The sequence below is a fragment of the Impatiens glandulifera genome, chromosome 7 (genome assembly GCF_907164915.1).
Source record: "Impatiens glandulifera chromosome 7, dImpGla2.1, whole genome shotgun sequence".
Lineage (NCBI taxonomy): Eukaryota > Viridiplantae > Streptophyta > Magnoliopsida > Ericales > Balsaminaceae > Impatiens > Impatiens glandulifera.
This window is the reverse complement of record NC_061868.1, coordinates 48,000,340-48,026,068: the sequence shown is the minus strand read 5'-3', so window position 1 is coordinate 48,026,068 and position 25,729 is coordinate 48,000,340. Positions and strand designations below refer to the sequence as shown.

Below are 25,729 nucleotides of genomic sequence, written 5' to 3'. Positions count from 1 at the left end.
TTCTTGGACTCATTCAATTGCTTCAATTTCATTTTAGGAATATGGAATAATTTTTGTGATAAATTTAATTATTAAAATTACGATTATAGGTGAATATCAGTTCAAATTTTTTAGTTGCATTAGAATAATAATAGGGGAGATTCGTATTATTTCGTTTTAATATTCTTTTATTTTTTTTAATATATATTTAAATATTATATATCTTGTGAATTAAAAACATTGTAACAAAAACATGTATATTTATATTACTAAAAGTTATAAATCCTTATTATTTAGGCGCATTTATTATTTGAAGCTTCAAACTTGTAATTTTATTAAATAAGACTTAAACATTGAATTGTGTTATATTATATAAGCTTCAACTATAACAATTTTAGTCATTTAAGTTTTTCTCACAAACAAATAAATATTATGTCTTCTTATTTTTAACATATTAATTTTTTTTCGTAATTAATTTACCACATCTGCAAAAACAAAATAACAATTCTATATTTTTTTTTCGAATTTTTCAAATACTACCCCACGTTACATATATTTTTTTTAAGACATTCAAATAAATTCAACAATTTTAAACGCGTATATATAGAAAAAATATTAAATTTAAAATACAATTATGTTCAAATTGTTAAACCGTACACAAAATTATGTCATTGCACCCGAGATTAAAATAAATACAAAATATATCTATATTTAAATTTTCTCTAATATTCCTACCTATTATCCATTTATCAGTTCCATTTTTACTTGGTCAATTTCCAAGAGATATCACTTTTCCAGTCTCTGGGACTTTCATAATCCATTTAGCCCAATTTAAAATATTGGGTTAGCCCAATTTAAAATATTTGGTTAATGATCTTATTGGTCAAACCCATATTGGTCCAGGGAAACATAGAGAATAAGAAATCAAACCTAGCTAGTAGGCCTACTAGCACTAATTACAGGAACACAAATCTTTTCCACATGATACAAAATTTCCAAAAACCAAGGTTGATCTTTGATCTTAGGCTATTTCAGTTTCAATTTGATTAGAAAAGGACAACCTACTTGTTCATGTTATTGTAAATCTTACTCAATTTAATGTTTTAAATTGTAATTGATCTTGTAATTCCAATAGGGAGCTTCTTTGTATTGTTACATTATTGATGATTATGATATTAATGAATATAATGTTGATTGAAAAATCCCAAAATCTACTCGACACGGCAGAATTAAGATTTTTGTTCCTTTGTAGTTTTTTTTCTCCGAATAAACTATACGACACCACCATTTAAATTAAAAACATTTGTAGCAGAAATCAAACCTTAGAAATTTTAAGTAAGAAAGTTTCTTTTTACTACTATGGTGAGTTAGTGAAAACATTATGTTAAAATAATATGTACAAGTATGAAGCTAATTAAGTGTAATAGAAATAAATAAAAAAAATCTTGATTTTGTCTTAATATGATGATATATACGTGTTATGGTGGTGCATGAAAATCTTAGTCAGACATTTGACAAAATATTTAATTTGAGGTGATGACATTAGCATAAACCTAACCCTAGATTTATTGATTCCTCCCCCTATATGAACATCTATGTGTTTGTCCCATATGTCGACATATAAAAATCCATAAATGGTTGATGGGCAACCTTATATTTTGCTTGCTTTTTTGATCTAGCTAGCTAGCCATCCCAGTTGAAATTGACCACCATGCTATATACTTTGTTTTTATTGGCCAAACAAAACCTTCCCAATTATATATTCATATATCCCTACACTATTTAACCATCATCAACTCCCTTCTATACCCACTCTCGATCTCTTCATTTGATCAAAAAAATGGGAAGATCCCCTTGTTGTGATGAGACCGGTTTGAAGAAAGGGCCATGGTCACAGGAAGAAGATGTTCTACTCATGAATTACATTCAGAACAACGGCCATGGAAGTTGGCGAGCCCTTCCTAGGCGAGCGGGGCTCAACAGGTGCGGAAAGAGTTGTAGGTTACGCTGGAATAACTATCTTAGGCCTGATATTAAACGGGGGAATTTCTCGGAGGAGGAAGAGCAAGTTATTATCAAGCTTCACTCACTTCTTGGAAACAAGTAAGAAATAATTGATTTTTTTTATGGTCTTTTTAGTTTGAATAATTTATAAATTTGTTCTTCTACCATTATATAAGGTGGTCCAGAATTGCTACTCAACTTCCGGGGCGAACTGATAATGAGATAAAGAATTACTGGAACACTCACTTGGCAAAGAAGTTGTTTAAAATGGGTATTGATCCTAAGACTCATCAACCATTACCCAAAGTCGATATACTCGATGAGCTTAACCATTTACTAAACGATCAAAACTTTAGTAACTTAATGAGGTTCTATGGCGACGGTAGTTTTATTCCACAAGAGAACCTTTCGTTAAATCGACTAGCAAACGAGAAGCTTATACAAAACATAATGCAAGCAACCAGCCTAAACACATTTCCACTCCAAGTTATGAATGCCAATATTATAAATAGTCTTTTTGGAAACCTAACTAGTTCATATTTGGAAGCATTAGTCATGGGCGCCAATAATATTCCCAATAACATACCCGGCCTTGGTGATGCCCCCGGTTTGGGTCCCAACCCTCAAATGCTTGGCAACTTTTCTTCCCGTTGTGACCCTTTTGATCTCGGGGGCCTTCTGGTTGAAGACGAAAATGAAAATACACTGCCAGCATTAGTTGCCGACTTTGAGGCCAAGGAGAAATGTACCCCTATGAACAACGAACCGTCGTTGGATTACATCGGCTCGACAAATTGGACAAGTTATTGAGCCATGAAAACAAAATTCCCTAGTTCCGAAGTCTCGTATTATTGTAATTAAATTTCTTGAATATTTATTTTTATGTATAAATTCTAAGATGTTATTGTGCATGGAATATTCTTCTGAAGGTTTGTAATTGGTGTAACAGTTCATTTCATAATGGGTATTCTTGTTTGTAATATAATATATGAAGATTGGCAGCTTTAACCTAATTATTAATTAAAATAAATTTATTGAGTGATTTTGCAATGTTTTTTTTTCTTAATGTAGAATGAGTAGATGAGATTAGTTGAGACTTATTTAGAGCAGTTGTTAATTTGGAGATTATAAAATGAGTTAGTTTTAAGCAGCCTTCAACAAGCTAAAGCTACAGCAGAGATAGTGACTTTGATTTATATCTATCTATTTAATTTAATTTAATTTATTAAGCTTAATTTTGCAACTAGGTTACTAGACCTAGCTAGATTGTGTTTTTCTTATAATTAAAAATCAATTTGTGAATAATTTTACAGGTAAATGGAGGTTGTTTTCTTGCTAAATGTGAATAATAATCATGAATTCATAATCTTTGGCATTGCTCTAAAATCTTAAAATCATGAATAATCATGAATTCATAATCATGATTGTGTTTTTCTTATAATTAAAAATCAATTTGTGAATTAATGATTGAAAAATAATTAATAATGATCAAATATTTGGTTTGAGCCGGCTACCTTTTATTAATTTTCTTTTGTCTTATCTTCTCCCATAATCTTTTGTATATTTAAATTTCTCCTATAGCTTAGTTATATATACTTAATTTATTCACATAGAAAATAAACTTGGATGATGGCTTTTTTGACTTCCCATATTATTATTATCATTTTCTTTAGAGTGGTCTAAGAGTCAAGATTTATGGTCATCTTTAATAAAGAGTGAGAACATCAAAAGTTGATTAAAAACAAATGGAAGCCAGATAAGCTAAATATATATACATATATATGGGTCTATTTAAAATTTGTGAAGTTTCATTGTTTAAAATTTGTCTATGATTATATAATAAGCAAGCTTTAAATACTGATAATCACAAGTTGAAATGATGATCCATATATATATATATATATATATATATATATATATATATATATATATATATATATATATCAATTTTTAAATAATTTCAACCTAATTAAATATAATTTCAATTCATTTTTCCTTTTATTAATTATATCATTAAATAAAATACTAAATTATTTTTTATTTTAAATTTATTTTATTATTATATATTACTACTATTTAAACTCTAGTTCAGATAGAAATTTTAAGGTATTTAAATAATCTTATTTGATATAAAATTATGAAAAATTAATTTATTAGTGAATTTTTTTAAAAAGATAATAATATTTATTTTTAAAAAATAAATATAAAATATTTTAGTAATTTAATTTATGAATAGATAAACGAGTGAAAAGTAGATTATTCAAATAACACTTACATTTTAAATATTTTTAAATTCTAAATGGTTCTTAGTTGTAAAAAAAATGTTAATTGGAATTATGTCAATCAAAAAGTACATGAGTTGTTATCATTAGATAAGAAAGAAGAGACTGATTTAATTCCACTCTAATTTGGTAATTAATTTGTCACAATCACTTTTTAGCACCATAAAAGTCTGCTATATAATACCTAATACAAATACAATGGAGTTATTTCTTCTATTGAATAATGACTACACCAATTTACTGACTTAATCCATCCAACTTTTTTAGTTCAAAATTTACATTTTTTTTATCTCATCTTCCAGAAACCTACCCCCAATGTTCTTGATATGATGTTCTAGATTGTGAATTGAAAGTATTTTTTTTTTCAAAAAATAAATAATTGAATATCTTGTTACTCTTGAATAGAAAATATTCAAGAACAAGACTTTTTTTTTGTGTAAGTTTAATGATTAAATAGGTTGAGTAACCCAACATCAACCAAGCTCTAGATCTTGTCTTGATCCAATATCAAACAAACAACCAAACATATTAACAACTTACCATTTAGATTCGAAACCAGACCTATTCCAGACATTCAAATTTGAAAGGAAAACATTACAAAACTTTGAATTGTGTAATAAGCAGCTGAATCAATTGCAATCCTTCATAATCTAAGCTAGTAAGATTCAGATTAAGACTCATCAAGATTAATTTATTAGGACACTAACAGTTACTTGAAAGGGATTGTATGTTCTTGGCAAAATCATTCCCACAGACATGTTTTACCACAACAGATTAAGAAGACAATGCAATAGCACAAAATAAGATTCTGCTTTAAAAACAAGAATTATACCAATCCTTCAGGTAAACAAGGAAACGATTATAGATAGATAGGATTCACCCATCATCAAACCCCTTTAGGAATGTACATTGTAAAGATTAAAGAACACCATTGATTGATTCATTGTCATTTGGAGGCAAAACTGAAAGAAATTATCTACTTATATAAGATCTGATTTCGATTTCGCACCTGAGCATTCAGCTGAACCATCATCTCTTTTCTTCGATAACACATCCCAGAAGAAATCCGTCAACACTGTCTCATAAGATGGCATCTTCGCGTAACCAGGGAAGTAGTTTATGTCAATTATCAAATATCTATTCCCAATTCTAGTATCCCTAATCACATCAAAGTTAAAAAGATGCAATTTCATAGCTTTTCTTAGTCCCCGAGCAATATCAGTAATGAATGTCAATGGAGGCATCTCTGCATCTTCCAAATTCATAGTCTCTATATATTTATCCTCATTTCTTTCATGAGTAGCAGCCAAGTTTGATATCTGCGAAAACGATAAATAATTCCCAAGACTATCCATTTTTTCCAATGAAACATCAGGCAATGATTTCCTCATCACACATTTTACATAATCATCAACAACATACACCTTAAAGATAACACCACCATGATTTACAAATTCCTGCAACACAATTGGAGTCTCCAACTTACTCAAACCCTCCCTGTTGAAAACAAGAGACATTTTATGCGATGTCGCGCTCCCGTCAGCAACCAAGGGTTTTGCAATTACAGGAAACGTCAATCCATTACCCCATGCATTCGGATCCAACAGAGTATCTGAATCGTAAATCACAATCTGCTTTGGAATTCCGTATGAAACACCTTCCGTTTCGAGTTTCAATTCAGTCACGACCTCCAGCATTGAAATACGGTTATGTAACTTCTCAATGGACTCCGGCGAATCGATAATCAATACATTGGGATTCTTCGATGAATAGTCTTCCAACTGACGTATCCACTCGTCTCCAGTGAGTTTATGGAGAAGACAATCGAACGGACCTTGATCTGTCAAGAGCTTATCGGTGTCGATCTGAATGAGATCGATTCCTCTTTCTTCCGATAGACTCACAAGCGAATCTTGTATGAAACTCTGCTTCTTCTTCGGCGCAAGAGCGTAACCGACCGCGAATCTCCTCCTCTTCACAGCGTCCTCCATTGATGATCTTCTATACAAGAAACCGATCCAAAAACATAACCTTTTTCAAACAAAAAATCGAAAAACAGATTTCGACCGACAAGGAGAATAAATTTTCAGTCTAGGAATTCAATAAACGAGAGAACAGAATCGAAGAACAAGAGAGCTGATAGCACCTATGATGAGAGAGAGGATAGAGAAAATAATAATTTATTAATAAATAATTTACTTTCACTAACAGCGGTTAGATTACAAATGGGTGGGGCCCTTTCACACGTGGCATATTCTAATCATATTATGCTGATTCCCGCCGCACCAGATGAAATGCGAACCAGCCAAGAGTCGGATTTAAGCGAATGAAAATGAACGGTCCAGATTCGATAACTGGATTATTATGTGGGGCCCGTATATTGGAGTAGAAAAAACGTTTTATTCTGAAATAGTACTATTCTTATTACTTTATAATTATATATTTAATAAAACATGTATTATCTTACAATTAAAATTTATTATTTATTATCATATTATTATAATTAATTTACGTTATTTTTTTTTTTAATTAGAGTTTTTGTCTACGGTTTAAAATTTGAGATTTTTAAATATTATTAATGGATAATTTTATATAAATATTTATAAGAAATAAATAAATTAAGTGATAGGAGGAGGGAAGAGAACGAAAAAATGAAAAAAACGTGTGACATTGTATCATTAGTTTGAAAAAATAAAAAAAAAATAAAAAAAATAGAGAGAAAAAAAAAAAAAAAAAAAAATCAGTCAATCTCTTATTTTCACATTCAAATTCTCTTTCTAAATTATAAAAATTAATAATAATAATAATATAAAAATGGAATATAATTAAAAAAAAAAAGTAATATATTTTAATATTTATAGTATAAATATAATAAAGATAAAATAAAAATTTGAGATTTTTATAACTTTATTATCATATTGAAGAAAATCTGAATGAAATGAGCTATTGTTTGTAAAGTCATTCTTTGTAATATTGGGCCTTGAATATTAGTGGGCCAATCTTTTGGAATATGGCTTACTTAATGGAGGGGCAACTGTCTAAACTCTAAACTATAAAAACAAATAAATAAAATAGTTTCATTTTTAATTGTATGAAAAAAAAATTAGGAACTAGCCCAATTCTTTATTTAAACCTTTATCTGTGGTAATCAAACTTAAAATGTTTGATAAAAAAACAGATTATTGTCAATAAAGAATAGGAATAGAGAAAACTACAAATTATTGACATGTGACAACGTCTTGATTAATGAGATAGATTAATGGAAACATATATTATATTAATATATATTTAGCAGTATCACATGCAGAAAACTTTATTAAAAGGACTAACAAATCAATTGGTTTAGATTCCTATATTATCTCTTACATCTATAATTGATTAATTACGACAGTTAATTGATTCGTTAAACAACCTACGACCTTTTTGGTCAACTATGCATCTTTAAATCCTCACCAATAAAAATTAAAAATCACACTAAAAAATGAGTTCTGGTTATACTTCTTTTATTTTTGATTAATCCAGTGAAAATTAAATTTGGAATCCATTTATAATATAAGTTCATATATAAATAGATAATAATATTAATTTATCTATTCCTTCACCAAAACCATTTTTTGTGGGTATTAATGTTACAGCATAATGGTTTCAATTAATTGAGTTTGTTTTTGGTAAGTATTAATGTGACGGCCTAATGGGTTCAATTAATTGAGTGGGTTATCGTACTAAATTTAGTTAAGTTGATGGTTTAGACGAATGATTTAGAGCCTAGATGTCTTTATTCCTAATAGAGTGAATTCACCTCATAAAAATCCAGCCGGTGCTTCCTAGACCTTCTATTACATGGTCTTAATTTTAAAAGTCACTTTTAAAAAGAAAAATTCACACAATAACTAAAGTTACAATAAGTCTTATAAAAAAATTAGTTTCATTTTCCAGTAAAACTATTCAATTTAAAATAGACTAATGAGAAAGGATTGTACTAGACCTTACAAAAATAAAGTTTAGTCATCCAAAAAAAATCAACTTAAATTATCAAAATATTTTAGAGTTTACAAATTTAAACCCCATCAAGATAATTTAATAGTAGGAGTCGCTTAAAGACCAAAAGATCACAAGTTCGATTTAATCTGAAAGCGTTTTGAATGAAAGTGGAGATCATGACTGTAGAGTGTCAGGTTAATTATTCTTATTTTGTTTTGTTTTTTAAAATTAAAATAAATTTAGTTTTGATCATGTATTTGTAATATAATAAATTATATCCAAAATCTCGTTCTTTAGATTAAGCATTATTCACTGTGAAATTATTACGAATGATATGTGCATAAAAAAATGTTGTATTGTGACTAATCGTTGTTGAATGTGTCACGAAAATGTTATATCGATAACTCACGCACTTTTGCATTGTCTATGGGTGATTAGTATTTATAGTCTTTTGTGCAGTATTATTGAGATTCATTGGGTGATGCCCGAATCTTTGAGTTGTTGATGTGAAGTTTAGATTGATGCGACTAATATAGTAAGCCTACATATTTGAGTTATCATCCTAATTATTTTTTGTTGAACTATCTAGTTCTAGAGAAATTGTCGAACTTTCAATGTTAGTAATAGTCGTCAGATTCGTATATTCATAATATTATTAATATTATATTTTTTTGATAATCGTTCAAAAAAAGTCGATAAAATCTGGCGGGTAATTAATCGTTTTTCTTGAAAATTAATTTTATTTTTTTATTTATATGTAATTTACATGAACCTTTAAATAAATAAAAATAAAAATAAAAATTCAAAATTGTATTTAAATGTAAGTGTGGACCAAACAATATGAAAAGCCTTATATATTAAGTACAACTTTTTAGAAAACATTAATTGTTATTGAATTTATTGTATAGTTGTCATTAGATCTATTTTATATATGCAACAAGTGTAAACTCATAGTATTAATGAAGAGTTTATTTATTTCTTAGAGCTTGTTTGATTGAACATTAATATTTTTATTAAAAACTTATCTATCACATTCATTTTACTTTTATTAAATTTTAAAAAAAATATATAATAATTCAACCAATTAAAAATTGAAATATAAATATATATTTTGTAAACAAAATAACCTAACATTTCTTAGGGCTTGTTTTATATTGATTATTTATTTTATTTTTGTTTGATTATAAAGTATACTTGTAAATTTTAGGTTGAATTATTAAAATTAATAAATTGTTGAATATAATTATTAAAATAAATAGGTAAAGGCTTAAAATATTAAAATATGATTGTTTAATTGTGAATTTAAATTTCCTGGACCTTTGGATTTTATGGTTACAAACACGCGAATGGTATGTTCTCTCTCATCAGCGTTGTTCATAAAATGTTGACTGATGGAGGTTCAGAGCCGTAGAAGAAAGCCACGAGGAATGACGGAGGAAATTATATAAACCTCCTTTTCAATTATCTCATCTTCTTCACCCATTCTTTCTTTCTTTCTTTCTTTCTTCAATCCACTTTTAGGAATCGAGGAGAATGGCGATACAACAACAAGGAACCACCGCCTGCCTTCTCGATTCCAATGGCGCTGTTCGAGATACAAGAAGGGAATCAGCGTCTCACAAGTTCCCTCTTACATCGTGGGAGTTGGCGGTGGCTTGCAGTGTCGTTTTCACTTTCGTTTTAGGGCTTCTCGGAGTCTATCTAACCATGCCCTCTTCAGATTATAGCTTTCTTAAGCTTCCTCGCAGCCTAGAAGATCTGCAAATCCTCCGGTAATTCTATATACACTTGTAATCGGCAAATGCAATGAGAGATCTATTATGGGTTTTCATTAATTCGAAACAGATGAAATCATTATCGTTTTCTAAAGTAATTGCATGTATCATATATTGGTGAATATTTTACGTTGTTAGCTTAAGAGAAAAAGATCTGGACTTTGAGGTCAGAAGTAGAGCTCTAATGCTTCTGTAGCTAATTTTATCTGATGGGTTGTTTTGAAGCCAATAAATTGACTAGGGATAAGGAAAACTTGAAGATCTGATTTTCAAATTAATCATCCATTTTAGAGTACCTTTTGTTTCTTTATAAGTTAAAATCATGAATTCTATCTGATGAGATGGTATGCTTCTATTTTCCTCCTTTTCTTTCAAATAGTTCTAAATCAATGAAATTCGGTATTCACTCTTTCAAATGTGATTCTGGGCAACAAATTTGATTAAGACTTATGTGTGCCACTTTTGTAATTGTAGGGATCATCTAGAGAGTTATACAAGTGATTACACAATCCAAGTCCTTGTTGGATACTGCATCGTCTATATTTTCATGCAAACATTTATGATTCCTGGAACTGTTTTCATGTCATTGTTGGCTGGTGCGCTTTTTGGAGTTCTCAAAGGTCTGGTCTTGGTTGTGTTTTGTGCAACTTCTGGTGCTTCATCTTGCTATTTCTTATCCAAAATGGTTGGCAGGCCTCTTGTATTGTCCCTATGGCCCGACAAGCTTAATTTCTTTCAAGAACAGGTTTAACCTAATCTTAATATCTTGTGAGCAATACGAGGCATGTATTAGAGGAGTAGAGTATGACGATTCTAATTTCTTTTACAGATAGCCAAGAGAAGTACAAGCTTGCTGAACTACATGCTTTTCCTAAGATTGACACCAACATTACCAAATACATTTATTAATGTTGCTTCGCCAATTGTAGACGTGCCTTACCATATTTTCTTTGCAGCCACTGTTATTGGAATTATACCCGCTTCTTACGTGACTGTAAAGGTAATTTTTTTTATTTCTGTTCTGATAATACTTCCTCCCTCACTTACAAAAATCGACACTGATATATATTTCTTATGGCGCTGTGTGCAGGCGGGATTAGCAATTGGTGAGTTACGATCAGTTGGTGATCTATACGATATAAACTCAATAGCCACAATGTTCCTCATTGGCATCTTATCGGTTATCCCAACACTGATGAGCAAGAGCAAGTCGTCCTAGGTTAGGTTTGACACACAAACACACACGGAAGGAAGGAAGGAAATAACCCTCTATAGCCATGGGATTAAGAAATCATTATCATCCTTTTAAAATACTGCCACTGTTTTGCTTATCAATAAAATTATGATATAAAAGAGATGATTTTCATGTGCTGATTTCATTTTATCTTATTGGACAGTTAGTTTGAACAACAAAAATGTATATAACTGTTTATGCAATTAAATTATCTTTATTTGTTTGTTTAATCTACTAAAATACATAATTATCAAAAGGATGATGGTCAAGCCAATATCATAGGAATGAAAAGTCAATCTCTTGGGCAACTAAAGAAACAAAATTGTTTTTATCATTTAGATAAAGTAACATTAATTCATATGGTAAATAAAACAGAGACCTATTGCAAATAAAAAATCAAAATAACAAATTGTTCCCATTGCTCAGGCCAAATGAAACAACAGCTGAAATAAACAAACAAAATTCTATCTAAATGTCCTGGGTTTCTTGTTCTTTTGGGTGCTCTCTGGAGTGCGGTTCGACATCTTGCGTTTGTTGTTCCCAGCTTGTTGTGAAGTACCCTCGGTGGCCCTAGCCTTAGCCAAGGCCTTATTCTTTCTGGCTAAAACAGCAGGTCTTTTGCCTGACCTCTCTTTCTGGTTTCCTCCTCTTCCTGCCTCTCCAACAGGCGTAGGTTTTCTCATGGCATTCTTATTATGCAGATTACCTTTCTTTTCAACGCCTGATTTGCTTGCCCGCAAACCCTGGTAAGAGGTGCTAGCAGCCACCTTTGGGATTATTTTACCTTGTGGTGTAGAATAAATTGCCATCTTCTTGGTTGGTGTTGAATTGTTACTCTCGAAGCTTGTTGTCTCCTTTCTCTTATTAGATGAAGTGGTTGCTTCCGGTTTGGCATGAGAAAGCCTAAGATCTCGACCCCTCAACTTCAAATGCTTCCTTACAACCAAGTTAGCAGCACCCTGAAAGTCACAGATTATCAAAGCTTAACTTACATACTAAGTAGTTAAAATTTAGATAATTTCATTTGAAATCAACACAATACCCTATTCTTAAACAAGACATAAGCAATGCCTTTTCCCATGCTGGTAAGAGAATCCTTGATAAGTCGAATGGCCTCAATATTGGGTTCCAAATCCTTGACGCTTGCAAACAGTTGATAAACTTCTTCCTCCTGCATATGAAGAAGATGTAACTGATATCTTAAGAGAACAAACATAATGAAAGAAATCACAATCTTACCTTTGCATCAAATGGAAGGTTGCCCACAAAAATAGTCCTTTTGCAATCATAGAGAGGAGCATCTTCTCCCTTCATTTTCTTACGAGGAGGGCATGCCCTATCAACACGAATATGATTTCCTCCAACCTGACCATACAAACAGAAATATGATATCGATAGGCAACCAAAGATCATCATATTAATAGTAGTAATAACTGAACTAGATCAATCAAAGCCAATAGAATATAGTGACATACCACAGACATGTTATGGGCCAAAGAAGCCTGCGCAGATTCCTCTGTTTTGAAAACAACATATGCATGAACACTGCAAAACCAATGAGAATTATGAGTGCATATGTATGAGAATGAAGGTCAATAACAAGAACTCACTAACCTGTCAATAGCATCATTGACCTTATTCTGGATTACTGCACCCTTCCTTGATAATTTAGTCTGAATAGATATAATGGGAGAATCTAGACAGTTAAAGACTTGATATTTATCACAAGCAAAACATTAAGAGAAACAAGTAATAGAATAGGACTTACACTCAATAAAGGAACAGACCGAATCCTCACAGACTCCACCTCTCCAAACTGGCTGAACTCTTTCAATAGAGACTTCTTCTTCACCTTCAGAGGCAAATTCCCAACGAAAATGGTTCTCAACAGCTTCGCCTCATCATCGAAACCTTCCTTAGAAACCATCATGTCTGCGGGATCATCGACTTTTTTCCTCTTCTTCCCAGTAGTGGCCTCCCCACTTTGTCCTTCTTTAGCGCCTTCATCTTTCACGACCGGCGTCCCATATTTGCGTGCCTCATACTGCGCCTCTAGCATATCCCTCTTTCTCTTCTTCCTTTTATTAATCTCTTTCTCATCCTCGCCATCTATTTCCTTTGATTCCATGACGGAAACCTTCAATTTCTTTTTCTTCAATTCTTCGTGATCCGAATCTGAATCCAAACTAGGTTTTATCTCTCTCTTCTTCTTCTTCTTCTCCCCCTTCTTCAACAACTTTGCAGAATCAGGGTTTTCATCTCCACCTGCTTTGTTCTCCTCAATGGAAAGATCAAGGGCTTTTCTTCGAAAAGGGTTATCGTCAGAAAAGAGAGAGGTTGTAGTCTGCTGTTCCGAGATATTTCCAAACAGTTTATTGAAAATGCTGGAACCAGAAATAGAATCGCCATTGTTAACGTTATTACGGCTTCCTAGCTCCTTCGTCTTCTTCGCCATCTTCGTCGGACAAACGGGAAGACGACGACGGAGAGAGAATTAGCGAATGCAGCGTCTTGAAAATAAAACCCTAGCTCTAGCGGGTCGGGCTGCTCCTTTAAACGGCCACTGTTTTTTTTTATTCTTAAGAAAACATATAACAGGAATCCATTAAAAGTCCAACCAAACAATATGGATACCAAAATCATCCCTATATTATTGATATATCTACAAATTTGGACTTAAAGATTTTAAGAATATATTTTAGATCCTATCTTTTAGTTATGTTATTTAAGCAATTTTCCTTATATTATTATGTCAAACTTTGAAATTCCCTATTTTATTTTTATTAGTAAATCATAATAATATATTGAAAAAATATAAGAAATCAAGGCAACTTATTTATAACGAATTTGAGTTTGATAATAACCACGGAGATTAATGCATCGTCTAGAGTATTATTTCAGTTTTTAGTTAGAATGGTTTAACTTATTTTTTTTATATGAAACCATGAGGGACATTAATATCAAGGAAAAAATATGCATTTTTATCCAATTTAATCTATAAATTTATGTACTTATGCATATGATCAAAACTTGTTAGTTAATTATTGAATTTTGATTATTTATTCTCTCTTCTAACTTAACGGTAACAAAATTTAGATATCCCAACTTTTTGAGAGGTTTTGAGTTTGAGTCCGTCAGACGGCAAATTTTGCGTCTGGTTAAATAATTAAGTGTATTTGCGGGTTGTGTGTTTAACCTTTTTGTGACCACATTTTTAATCCCCTCTTCTAATTTAGAGGTGGATATTCTCAGTCTCCTCGATGTCCTGAGTCCGAGTTTGTCAAGCGACAAGTTTTATACATAATTAAATGGTTAAGTTTGTTTACATGCTATGACTATGTGCTTAACTCGTTATCTTTTGTGAATATAATTATTTTAAATAATAATAAGAGGCCCATGATTTTTAATATCATTTTTTGTTGTTTTGGGAGTTGTGATTTACTTTTAGAAGGTCTATTTAATTGAAACATTGAGAATCATAAATTTAAATTTGTTTGTTGATGTGTGAAAAGGGTATTAGGATTCCCTTCAAAATAGTTGTCCCAAAAGAGTTAATTTTTTTCATTCCTTTGTTTCTAATGAATGGTCCAGTCATAATATGATGGTAGTTTTTAAGAATAAACCTATAGACAACAACCATCATCAACAACAAACAAACCAACCATATCAAACATAATAAGCCAATATATAAGATGCAAATTATGTCACAAATAAACTATAATTCATCAAACAATTTAATTGTAGCATGGGTTCCTTGCAAACTGCTCTGAAGCAGCTGCCAGCCCCTCAAGCATCTTCAATATCTCAGTAGAATCCTCGAGGAAATACTTAGCCTTGCTCGGTTTCTGCCCAACCGTACAAGCAAACACTTCCGCTACAGGAGACAGAGACGAGCCTTTAGCCGCACTCGATATCACCTCAAACATGTCCTCCTCCGACCGATCATCTCCAATGCACAACACAAAATCCGGAAGCATCCCCTTCTTCTGCATCGTGGCTAGTAATCGCTCCGCCACAAGTCCTTTGTTCACCCCCTATATCAACAACACACAGATTCTTCAGTAATTATAATTGTAATTGAAAGATGAAGGAAACAACTATTACTAACCTGAGGCTTAACTTCTACTATGTGCTGCCCCCTCTTCACAGAAACCGATTCATTAGCGAGAACACTCTCCAGATGGTCTAACAACTCCTTAGCCTGACAAGAACCGAAATCAGGATCCGCGTGCTGATAATTCCATACTAACGTGCTCTCCTTCATCTCAATCGCAGAACCATCAGTTGTCTCCGTGTAAAGCTGCATTACAGGTTCCGCTATTTGTTTCCAATCGAAGTCAGGAACTGCAACACAAGTTTCCCATTCTTCCTCGCTATTTGACCTGAAACACGACACACGGTTATGTTTTGAATTTCCAAAATTGGAGACAATGAAGACAGCATACCTTAGAAAATATCCATGCTCAGCTGCCATTCCAAGCTTCTCACAGGATGAAAACCATTTCGACAACGTTTTGCGGTCCTTCCCGCTAACAATAAACACCACGTTTCTCGGGTCCGCACACAAACTGTTTAAGATTTCACGAGCTTCCGAAAGAGTAGAAGTGGTGCTCGCGGAACTAGGAAGAGTTGTCGTAGTCATCGTGCTATCGTAATCTATGAGAATAGCTCGGTTTCTAGTCCTCTTATAAGCCGAAACAATATACTCAACCGAAAGCTTCCTGAAATTAGAATCCATTGCGATTACCCGAAAACCTAAACCGAAACCAATCCCCCAGCATCTCCTACCGACATGTTCGTTACAGGTACGTTGAAGATCCTGCATAAAACTGTTTGCCCAATAAGCAACATCATGTGTACTCACGTACTTATAATGTTTTTCATGTCTCATTTGTTTCTCAAAATCTCCAACCATTAAAGCCGAATCCATAGCTTCAGCGACAGCATCGATGTTCCAAGGATTAACACGAACCGCACCACTAAGAGAAGGGGAGCACCCGATAAATTCAGAAAGAACCAACATGCTCTTCTTAGGAACCGATTTGTCAAGTCCTAAAGCATCGTCTAGCTTCTCGTTTCCTTGTCGACAAATGATATACTCGTAAGGTATGAGGTTCATTCCATCCCTTACAGCAGTCACTAAACAGCATTCAGCTAAAACGTAATAAGCAATCCTTTCGTAGAACTGAAGAGGGGTATCGATCAAGATTACCGGTTCATATTTTGGTCGTCCAAACGTTTGGTTGATTCTCTTAACCGTGGCGTAAGTTTCAGACTGAACTTCCTGCACGTCTTTCCCACGACCTCTCGCCGGATTAGCGATCTGGACAAGGACAACTTTACCTCTCTTGTCGGGATGTTGGATGAGCAATTGTTCAAACGCTAATAGTTTTAAGGTTATTCCTTTGAAAATATCCATGTCGTCAACTCCAAGCAAGACTGTTCGATCCATAAACTGGTCACGGAGCTCCGCGACACGGGATTCTGTCTCGGGGAGATCGAGAACAGATTGAAGCTGACCCATGTGAATCCCGACAGGGAGAATCTTGATACTGACGTTTCGGCCATAGTATTCAAGCCCGATATGACCTCGTTTGGATTGATAAGAAACGCCGAGCATTCTACTGCAACAGGACAGGAAGTGTCTAGCGTAGTCGAACGTATGGAAGCCGATGAGATCGGTGTTGAGTAAAGCTCGGAGGAGCTCGTCTCTTACGGGTAACGTTCGGTAGATTTCGGAAGATGGAAATGGGCTGTGAAGAAAGAATCCCATCTTCAATCTGTTGAATCTTTTTCTCAGAAATGTTGGTAAGACCATCAAATGGTAGTCGTGTACCCAAACGAAATCGTCGTCGGGGTTAATAACCTCCATTACTTTATCGGCGAAGATCTTGTTAACGGAGACGTACGCCTGCCAAAAGGAGCGATCGAATCGACCTCCCAGATCAGGTGATAAAGGAAGCATGTAGTGAAACAAAGGCCATAGATGCTGCTTACAGAAACCATGGTAGTATCTGCTGAAAAGCTCTGGAGGAATGAAAGCCGGGACACATTTAAACGTTTCCAGCAAAGTTTGCGCAACCTCGTCCTGTTCGATCGGGTCGATCTCTTCCTTAAGACAACCCACGTAAACGACATCTATATCTTCTCCTAACCCATCTTTTAGTTGCAGAAGTAAAGAATCCTCATCCCAACTGAAATCCCATACTTCTTCTTCTTCTCCATCCTCTGTTCTTCTTCTTTTTCTTCGTTCGGCCCGAAGAGGGAGTTGATTACCCACAATGATCATCCTATCCTGAGAAATCGAAGAAGGAGGCTCCGACCCAACACTGATATTACTATTGTCGCTGTCGTCTACTTCAGTCATGAAGCTGGCAACCGTGGCCACTCGAGATAATCTCTTTCCAACTCGACCAAGAGAAGGAAAATCCCCAGAAGTAAGATCCAATAGATTTGAGTAAGATCTTGAAACCATTATAAATAAACTGTCTTCAAACTACTCAGATATCATCAGCAGGTAGCTTCTACAAAGAAAAACCCAGGAAGAAGAATTAATTAACAATGGGAAATTTATTACAGAAATGAGGAAATACCCAGAAAGCATAAGCAGTTTCCTTCCTTCAAAGGGCAGAGATACTGAAAGAAAGAGGGGGTGAAATGAAAAAGATATGATTACGATCCACACATTAAAAGGAGATTCTATTTGGAGGAAGTGGAAAAGAGTCAACAAGGGAAATGGGGGCATGAATCAAGATGGAAAACATGGTTGAGAAGAAAAGTAAGGAAAAGTTGTAGAGAAAGTGGAAGAACAGCAACAAAGCACATGAAGAAGAAGAAGAAGAAGAGAGAGTGGTCTAAACTGTAGAAAACTCCATACGAGCTTGCTTACCTTTCTTTCAAAAGAGGGAAGAATTCTAGCTAGTGGGTGGGTGGGTGGGTTTCGCCAAGAAGCTTCAAATATTCGATCCAAAGATTCCTTCGCCGCCTCAGAAGCTTCACTTTCACTCTCACTCTCACTCTCTCTTTCTCTCTCTGCAACAATTTTGTAGAGATTCTCCTGACCTTTTTTTTTAATTATTTAAGTTAAATTGGTTTTTAGTTGATATTTTGAAAAGTGTGATGAAAATAAGTAATTGATAATAATACCATCATTGTTTATATGAAAAGAAAAAAGAAAAGAAAAAAGTTATGTATTTAGACACTATAAACATTTTAGTATATTATCTGTGTCGGTCTTATTTCAGTGATATCGCTTCAAGAGTGGACGGCTTGTATTTTGTGTTGGAGTACTATTTAATTCAAAATATATTCAAAATATCTTCCATTCAAACAATATATATTCTTTGTTTATATATATATATATTTTTTTATATATATAATATTTATTTATGGGAATGAATAAAGAAAAAAAATTGGAGAAAGAGAATGAAAAGGGAATTACATTAACATTGAAAAAATGAAAACTTGTGAGGATAGTAAAAAAATTTCAATCAATTAGATTCTGTCACAAATAATTACCTCTCAATCATATTCCCTCTTTTAAATTCTCGATTTAGTTCGATTAATTTGATATTACCTGTACTGTACATGTGTCTCTTTCTTAATAGATACATGCAGTACATATACTAATAGCATCAAACTAACCGATTAGTTCGATCTTACCGTGGTAGACATTAAATGTATTTATTAAGGCAACACCACATTTACAAAAGAAAAAAAAAATTTAACAAATAAGGAGGATAATAACTTTATTTTTATGTATAAATGTCATTTTATGAGTTAAATACATACCATACGCAAATTAACTCAAATTCTCTCTGTATCATTTATATTATTTATACTTATGTAATTATTTATATTAAGAGATATTAATTTATTTTGATAAAAATATTTAAAATATATTAATATATAGTGATAAAATAATAATTAAAAAAATATATTTTAATTATTAAATTGAGTGAATAAAAAAGTAAAATAATTTTTGATTGAGTTGGTTATTTAAATAATAACAAAGAACCAACCTTGATCATTTGAGAGTTTTGAGGTATTATTCAAAAACTAATCTTATTTAAAAAAAAGATATTTGTATTTTATAATTTGTTAAATTTCATTAATGTATCTTTTATTTAAAATTTATAAAAATAAAATAAGGATATTTGAATATTTTAGTTGATGATAAGAATGATATTGATGTAGAGATAATAGTGGGTCGAGGTGGGAATACATTTATCATCCGTCCCTTTTTATTTTGAGATTTTTTTTACTAACATTCTTGCCCTATTCGGTTATTGAGGGAATTCTTACTGTACACCGTTGTAAAAATATCATATTTTTTTCATTATAAAATATCATATGTTTTTTCACTAAATGTTTATACATAACATAACAAATAAACAAGTCCAAAAATTATTATTATTTTCTCAATTGGTCCTGACCCACATATATTTTAAAACAGCAATAATATCATTTGAAAATAATACAAGATCAACCAAGTACATAAACTTACTAAAATTTAGGTATTAAAGCAATTTAAAATTTATATAATATTTAAAAAAATCTAAATATAAAGACTTTAACTCTAACTATTGATTTGGGTAACTTTAAAATCCATCAAAAAGTGTAAGCAACAAGTCAATGATTATGATAAAAGTGTATAGTTCGATGAAAGTCTTAAGTGATAAATGTAATGATATTCTATAGCCGTAGGTTTAATATTAATAATATAAAGTGAGATTTAACTGTGATTAATTGTTGTCATAATTACTGTAATTAGTGAACTTTGACACTTAAGTCAAATTTGTTAGAGCATGATTACACGGCAATAAATGTATTTTTGGTTTTAATTGTTTATATAAAATTACTGCTCCATTGTAAAAAAGCCAACAAATTCGGTAGATACACGTGGAAAGTGGTATTGACTGAAAACGGACCACTTACCATAAAAATCATAACTACCACGTCACATATAAAACAACATTATTAAGTGTGACGGTACACGTGTCCATTGCTTTCAATTATTGCTCCTTATATTTCCCTATCAAATTATTTCCACCATTATTATCATTTAATCAATTATATAAACAATATCATTATACCAACACTCAACCAATCAAAGGTAGTTTTGTAGGTTTCACTATTTTAATGGTTTAATTAGTGGTGCGAATTAAGGGCACACATTTTATATGTTTAATCCACCCGACTTTGACCCGACTTTAACCCGAGCTCAAACATACATGTAACCCTAATCTAATTTTTCATGTTCAGTTCAATCCATTTTGAATACATACAAATGTTAAAAACGACATTTATTAAATATACAAGAATATATATTTCTTTAAAATAAATAAATTATAATATGAATAAACCACGTATTCATCCATCCATCCACATTTTTATACAAATAATTTTAAATATTCTTAGTGACATTAAAAAAATACAAAAATGAGATGAAAAGGAGAGATATTGACGTATATATAATTTTTCAGATCCTAACTCAAACAAAAGAGATGAAAAAGAACACAGTATCTTCTTCTTAGTGGTGGCGTTTTCTGTAAAAAGCTTTCTCAAAGAATCGAATCATATGTAAGTCTAGCTTTCGCCCGATTTCCAATCAGCTGTAACCGGTTTAGCCTTCCATGTCCAGCGGCGAAAATTCATTCAATGAATGAATTTGGTATGTGCTTGCAAAAAGGTATTTCTGGAAATTTTTGCCAATCGATGAATTTTGATGCAAATACAATCTCCTTGCCCACATATTATTATGCATTTGAAATTCCTAAATCTCATTAATTATTCCAGCATTTCTTTGGCAGAATCATATTTCATAATTAAATTAACAACACCAACAATCAACAAAGAAAAGAAAGAGATTTTGATCTTTAAAAGTATTTATAAATCATAAGTAATATTTAAAAATAGAATTAATGGTAAATATAATACAAGTTGTTTAAGGAAAATAGCATTGGTCAAAGTTGAATTATTTACTACTGCTATGATATGGATTCTCGATGTTGATTAGACACCTGACACATAATTAATGTGACTTTAACTTATAAATAACTGATGTCCTAATGTTTAACTTATACATAACTAATGATTACTCAACATGATTGACCACCCTAGTTAGAATTTTGAATCTTGAGCAATTAATCAAATTGATGATCATCGAACATTGTGTGAATGCTAAGAAATGTCTAGTTTGTTAGATGACCATCTTAAGAACCTAATGTTAAGAAATTCATCTTAAGAAATTCACCTTGATGTTACAATGATCACAATATGACATTTATGGTTATGACCTAGCTAGAGGCTAGAGCCTAACCCTTAGCCAGTCTTTGATGGGCATTCATTTGTAACTCCCAATTCTCAACTGTCTCTTGCGGGAATAGTTTGCACTTTGCAAGCACCATATCATTAAAATAGTTATTGCATTATATCTTATTGTAGCCTTGCTTAATATTGCCATCTTACCAGACATTATATAGCGTCACAAAGGATTTTCTTAATGCTAAGGAGTTCATTAATCATTTCATTTTCTCAATCCTTTTGTTAGTCCTGTAAAACATCTGAATTTTGTATCTCTACGACAAACAAAAAATATAATTTGTCTAGAATCACAATAGCTTTCATGTAGAAGATTCCTTTTAAATAAAAAAATTGCACCACCAAGATGCAAAGCTTCAATTGTTGTCGCAAAGTGTGCATGAACACTTTGAAACTGGCATTGTTGCTTCCTTTACATGCATTCTAGAATAGTTTTCAAGCATTCCAACAGAAGAAAAACAATAACATAGGATTGTTATTCCCAAACTAAAAAAAAAACACCAGCTTAATTCATATCATATGATGCTTAACTCAAAGTAAACTTGTGTATTAAATTTTAATAATGCTTTTAAGAGGAGTTCTGAGCCTTTTCATCCTAAGGGTTGCAAATCAGCACCTCAGTTTGAGACCATACCTTTATCCAATTTGACAATTATATAGTCTCCCTATGTTTGTACCTCTTTTAGCAGCGGAAGACAAGTGCAAGCTTCTTTTCCCATTGAGCTGAGTTTCACGAAGGTAAAGGCAGCATCGCGTGCGATATTGTGAGTACTGTGTTTACTTCTTCTGTCTTTTGCACGTTATATTAAACCAATTATTGTGTATAACCACACCTATGTATCTTATGTATTCCAAGGAGGCTTTTTGTTTAGAATAAACCCTGTTAATTGGTGATCTGCAATTGCGTTTTCTCTTGACATGTTAAATGTTATTCTGTGATGTTTGGCTAGCTGCAGTTATTCCAATAATGATAACCAGAAATCCCCAAATCAAAATGGAGTTTCTATTCCTTTTAGGAGAATCTAACCTGTAAAGGTTCTTAATTGCTTGTTGAATATATAATAACTATTTTCATGAATATGTCTTTTGGACCAATATGCTGGCTTTCATGCTTTGTATGTCTAATGTCAACAATACCTGATTGACTTTCACTTAGCTTCATGACTTACCAAAAATATCTCAATCTTACTCAAATTTCTTTCGTTTTATTTTTTTGTGTGGATTGTTCATTTGACAATAAAATATGCAGCTTGTGAGTAACTCTTTTTTTTCCCTTTATTAAGGGTGTTCTTGGTGAGTTTATGACATAGAGAAAATTGTGTGAATTAAATCCCTCAAGGGTAATGAGATGAGACTCAAGTTTACTTTTTTTTTGTTAGCCCAGTTGGGCTAAGAAATAGTTACAAATGTTACATTTAGGTTAAATGGTTATTTTGTTTGCACGACTCCTCAGTTTACTCTAGACTTCATCTTAAGGCTTCCTTAATGAAAAATCTTCGTAACATATTTGTACTTTTATATATAAAAAATTGCATTTTGAACAATATTTTTTAACAATATTTTTTGCACGGTGAAATGGTGAATATCTTCCTGAAATGACCCTCCACATTGTTTTAAACTAGGATGACTACATTTAGAAGCTATTGCAAAGAAGGTTTTCAAACTTCTTTGAAATCAGAGTTTGAATAATTTTTTTTAAATTTATTTAAAATTATTTTTATTTTAAATATCTTATTAGAGTATTGATTTAAATTAATTTAAATGAAATAATATTCTGAAATATACTTTAATTATGTATATATTAACAAATTTAATAATATTTATTCGTTAAATTACCAGTTTCATTTGTTTTTAAAAAAGTCCATTATATTTTGTATGTGACTTGTTTATATTGTTTATAGATACCCTCAACTGTCAAAGTAAAAATTGTTGATAAGTCATGTTAGAATGAAAAAAAAGTTTTAAAACTTGTTTTTCTTTTTTTTCAATTAACTATCAAAAGTTGCTTACATAGAAAAAGACAAGTTAAAATTGTTGATGTACTTTAATCAAATGAAAGTATTAATTTTGATGCAAATAAGGAAATGAAATCAGTCATGAATTGTGATAGTTTATCCCTATTGAGCCTAACTTAATAAAGTTGTAGTTAAGTTAATGTAACATAAATTCATACCCTTATTTAAAGTTTCCTATTATTAAATTTTAAATTTCATTAATTACATGGTCCTTTTAATTAAATTTTAAAACTTATTTTACTGAAATTAACTCAACAATAATTAAATTTGAAGTAAATGTTGACCACTATCAATCAAGACATAGGTCTTGCATTGACGCATGAGCCATCAACCAAGACATAAGTGTTTTGCGTTCACGCATTTAACCGGTATAAGCGGCACTTGAGGCACAAATAGTTCATTATTAGACAAACAATACAAAATCAAGTCCAAAGTAATAAAAATAGTCATATCTTCAAAATCATTTAGAAGCAAAATTCTTTTAAGTCCAGATATACCGATTTCCATTTCAATGTTGAAATAAAAGCAATATCAAATTGTTTGAAAATACTTTATCCCAAATCATATTTTCACAAAATCATCTTTCATAAATCAATATTTTCCTCAAAAACTATTTAAAATCAAGTTTTCCGAACCATCATATAAACCATTATTTCTTCATCAAAATCTGCATGCATTCTTGATCCATAAATTTATAAACTCATTTAACAATAAATTTGTTTACCTTAAAATATGTTTGATGAAAACCAACATCTTATACCCAAAATACTTATACATATATATTTTAAAAACTAAAACGGTAAAAGAATAGATTTTCTTACCTAATTTTCAATAAGCTTTTAGTTCTTTTTCTTTACTCTAACCAAACCCAAATTTACAAGCCCTGATTCTATCTATGTAGCTAAAGAATAAAAACAAATAATTTCTTAGTTTAGGACTAAATCCATTAAAAGGTTAATAATCAATGTAATTTAATCCTATTGTTTTAAAGTAGGATGACTACATTCAGAAGCTATTGCAAAGAAGGTTTTCAAATTTGATATGTGTTTTTACTGAGTTTGTTTGAAACCCTATTAATTTGGAATTGGGTATATTTTATTAAAGTATTAATTTAAATGAAATAATATTTTAAAATACAGTTTAATTATGTATATACTATTCAATTTAATAATATTGGTTTGTTTAACTATGCTTTAGTTCCATGTATTTTTAATCAGACCCATTATATTTTGTTTATGACTTTTTTTTTATAGGTTCCTCAAATGTCAAAGTAAAAATGGTTGAGAAGTGATGTTAGAATGATTTTTTTTTCAGTTAACTATGAAAAGTTGCTTACATAAAAAGACAACTTAAAATTGTTGATGTACTCAAATCAAATATTAATTTTGATGCAAATAAAGAAATGAAATCAGTCATGAATTGTGATATTTTATCCCTATTGAGCCTAACTTAATATAATGTTTTAGTTAAGTTGATGTAGGGGGAGCATTGGATGGTTTAATCCGAAATCCAATCCAATTCGAATCTTAAATACTAATTCGGATTGGATATTTCGGATTAAACTGAGATCAGATTGAGTTCGGATTGAATTAAATCGGATTGGATTAGGATTATCCAAATTATTCAAGCTATCTAAATAAAAATATTTTTTTTTAAATTAAATTTCATCTCAATATAATATATATTTTACTTATCATCACTCGACAACACAATATTTATTTTTATTTTTATTTTTTATTATTATTTTTATTTTTATTATTTTTTTCAGATTCAAATTTAATAATAATAAAAAATCGAATTTAAAAAAAATAAAAAAAATAAAAAAATAAAAAAATTTAAAAAAAAAATTTAAAAAAAATTGTTGACTAATTTCAAGCTGATATATATAAATACTTTTTAGTTTGGATTATACAAACCATTTTCAATCAAATCCGTATCCGATCCGTATTAATTAATAAAATGGTTTGGATTACGGATTGGATAAACTTAGTTTGGATTTAATACGGATCGGACAAAACAGATTGATTTTACCATATGCTCACCCCTAAGTTGATGTAACATACATTCATACCCTTATTTAAAGTTTCCCATGTCTAAATTTTAAATTTCTATAATTACATGGTTTTTTAAATTAAT

The 25,729-nt window shown here is 31.2% G+C and overlaps 5 protein-coding genes across 6 annotated transcripts; 2 read left to right on the top strand and 3 right to left on the bottom strand.

The window, feature by feature from the left end:
* Nucleotides 1-1,819: 1,819 nt before the first annotated feature.
* Nucleotides 1,820-2,793, top strand: LOC124910099 (transcription factor MYB53-like). Its single transcript, XM_047450720.1, has 2 exons — nucleotides 1,820-2,082; nucleotides 2,160-2,793. Exons 1-2 carry the CDS (start codon nucleotides 1,820-1,822, stop codon nucleotides 2,791-2,793), a joined length of 897 nt encoding a protein of 298 aa, XP_047306676.1.
* Nucleotides 2,794-5,066: 2,273 nt separating this feature from the next.
* Nucleotides 5,067-6,389, bottom strand: LOC124945254 (inositol-tetrakisphosphate 1-kinase 1-like). The gene has a single exon (XM_047485652.1). It carries the CDS (start codon nucleotides 6,254-6,256, stop codon nucleotides 5,246-5,248), a length of 1,011 nt encoding a protein of 336 aa, XP_047341608.1. The 5' UTR covers nucleotides 6,257-6,389; the 3' UTR covers nucleotides 5,067-5,245.
* A 3,215-nt stretch (nucleotides 6,390-9,604) lies between these two features.
* LOC124944799 (uncharacterized membrane protein At4g09580-like) lies at nucleotides 9,605-11,481 on the top strand. Its single transcript, XM_047485142.1, has 3 exons — nucleotides 9,605-10,018; nucleotides 10,496-11,021; nucleotides 11,112-11,481. The coding sequence occupies exons 1-2, from the start codon at nucleotides 9,780-9,782 to the stop codon at nucleotides 10,770-10,772; spliced, it is 516 nt and encodes a 171-aa protein (XP_047341098.1). The 5' UTR covers nucleotides 9,605-9,779; the 3' UTR covers nucleotides 10,773-11,021; nucleotides 11,112-11,481.
* Nucleotides 11,482-11,564: 83 nt separating this feature from the next.
* Nucleotides 11,565-13,805, bottom strand: LOC124944798 (RNA-binding protein 34). The gene is made up of 6 exons (XM_047485141.1): nucleotides 13,024-13,805; nucleotides 12,870-12,928; nucleotides 12,731-12,800; nucleotides 12,495-12,620; nucleotides 12,298-12,426; nucleotides 11,565-12,214 (listed from the first exon to the last, which is right to left on the bottom strand). Exons 1-6 carry the CDS (start codon nucleotides 13,708-13,710, stop codon nucleotides 11,720-11,722), a joined length of 1,566 nt encoding a protein of 521 aa, XP_047341097.1. The 5' UTR covers nucleotides 13,711-13,805; the 3' UTR covers nucleotides 11,565-11,719.
* A 1,101-nt stretch (nucleotides 13,806-14,906) lies between these two features.
* On the bottom strand, nucleotides 14,907-18,307 carry LOC124944495 (alpha,alpha-trehalose-phosphate synthase [UDP-forming] 5-like). 2 transcript variants are annotated; one of them, XM_047484754.1, is made up of 5 exons: nucleotides 18,145-18,307; nucleotides 17,849-17,891; nucleotides 15,701-17,779; nucleotides 15,364-15,637; nucleotides 14,907-15,289 (listed from the first exon to the last, which is right to left on the bottom strand). In XM_047484754.1, exons 3-5 carry the CDS (start codon nucleotides 17,728-17,730, stop codon nucleotides 14,990-14,992), a joined length of 2,604 nt encoding a protein of 867 aa, XP_047340710.1. In that variant the 5' UTR covers nucleotides 17,731-17,779; nucleotides 17,849-17,891; nucleotides 18,145-18,307; the 3' UTR covers nucleotides 14,907-14,989. The 2 variants fall into 2 exon arrangements, with proteins under 2 accessions (XP_047340710.1, XP_047340711.1); XM_047484755.1 differs by having other exon boundaries at nucleotides 15,701-17,776.
* Between the last annotated feature and the right edge of the window lie 7,422 nt (nucleotides 18,308-25,729).

Excerpts from the sequence above, each read along its gene's own strand:
- LOC124910099 (XM_047450720.1), top strand. The coding sequence starts at position 1,820 with ATGGGAAGATCCCCTTGTTGTGATGAGACCGGTTTGAAGAAAGGGCCA. Across the intron at positions 2,083-2,159 it reads CACTCACTTCTTGGAAACAA|GTGGTCCAGAATTGCTACTC; the intron begins GTAAGAAATAAT and ends CCATTATATAAG.
- LOC124945254 (XM_047485652.1), bottom strand. The coding sequence starts at position 6,256 with ATGGAGGACGCTGTGAAGAGGAGGAGATTCGCGGTCGGTTACGCTCTT.
- LOC124944799 (XM_047485142.1), top strand. The coding sequence starts at position 9,780 with ATGGCGATACAACAACAAGGAACCACCGCCTGCCTTCTCGATTCCAAT. Across the intron at positions 10,019-10,495 it reads GAAGATCTGCAAATCCTCCG|GGATCATCTAGAGAGTTATA; the intron begins GTAATTCTATAT and ends TTGTAATTGTAG.
- LOC124944798 (XM_047485141.1), bottom strand. The coding sequence starts at position 13,710 with ATGGCGAAGAAGACGAAGGAGCTAGGAAGCCGTAATAACGTTAACAAT. Across the intron at positions 12,427-12,494 it reads ACCTTCCATTTGATGCAAAG|GAGGAAGAAGTTTATCAACT; the intron begins GTAAGATTGTGA and ends CTTCATATGCAG. Across the intron at positions 12,215-12,297 it reads ATGTCTTGTTTAAGAATAGG|GGTGCTGCTAACTTGGTTGT; the intron begins GTATTGTGTTGA and ends TGTGACTTTCAG.
- LOC124944495 (XM_047484754.1), bottom strand. The coding sequence starts at position 17,730 with ATGGTTTCAAGATCTTACTCAAATCTATTGGATCTTACTTCTGGGGAT. Across the intron at positions 15,638-15,700 it reads GAGCATGGATATTTTCTAAG|GTCAAATAGCGAGGAAGAAT; the intron begins GTATGCTGTCTT and ends GTCGTGTTTCAG. Across the intron at positions 15,290-15,363 it reads TAGTAGAAGTTAAGCCTCAG|GGGGTGAACAAAGGACTTGT; the intron begins GTTAGTAATAGT and ends TTGTTGATATAG.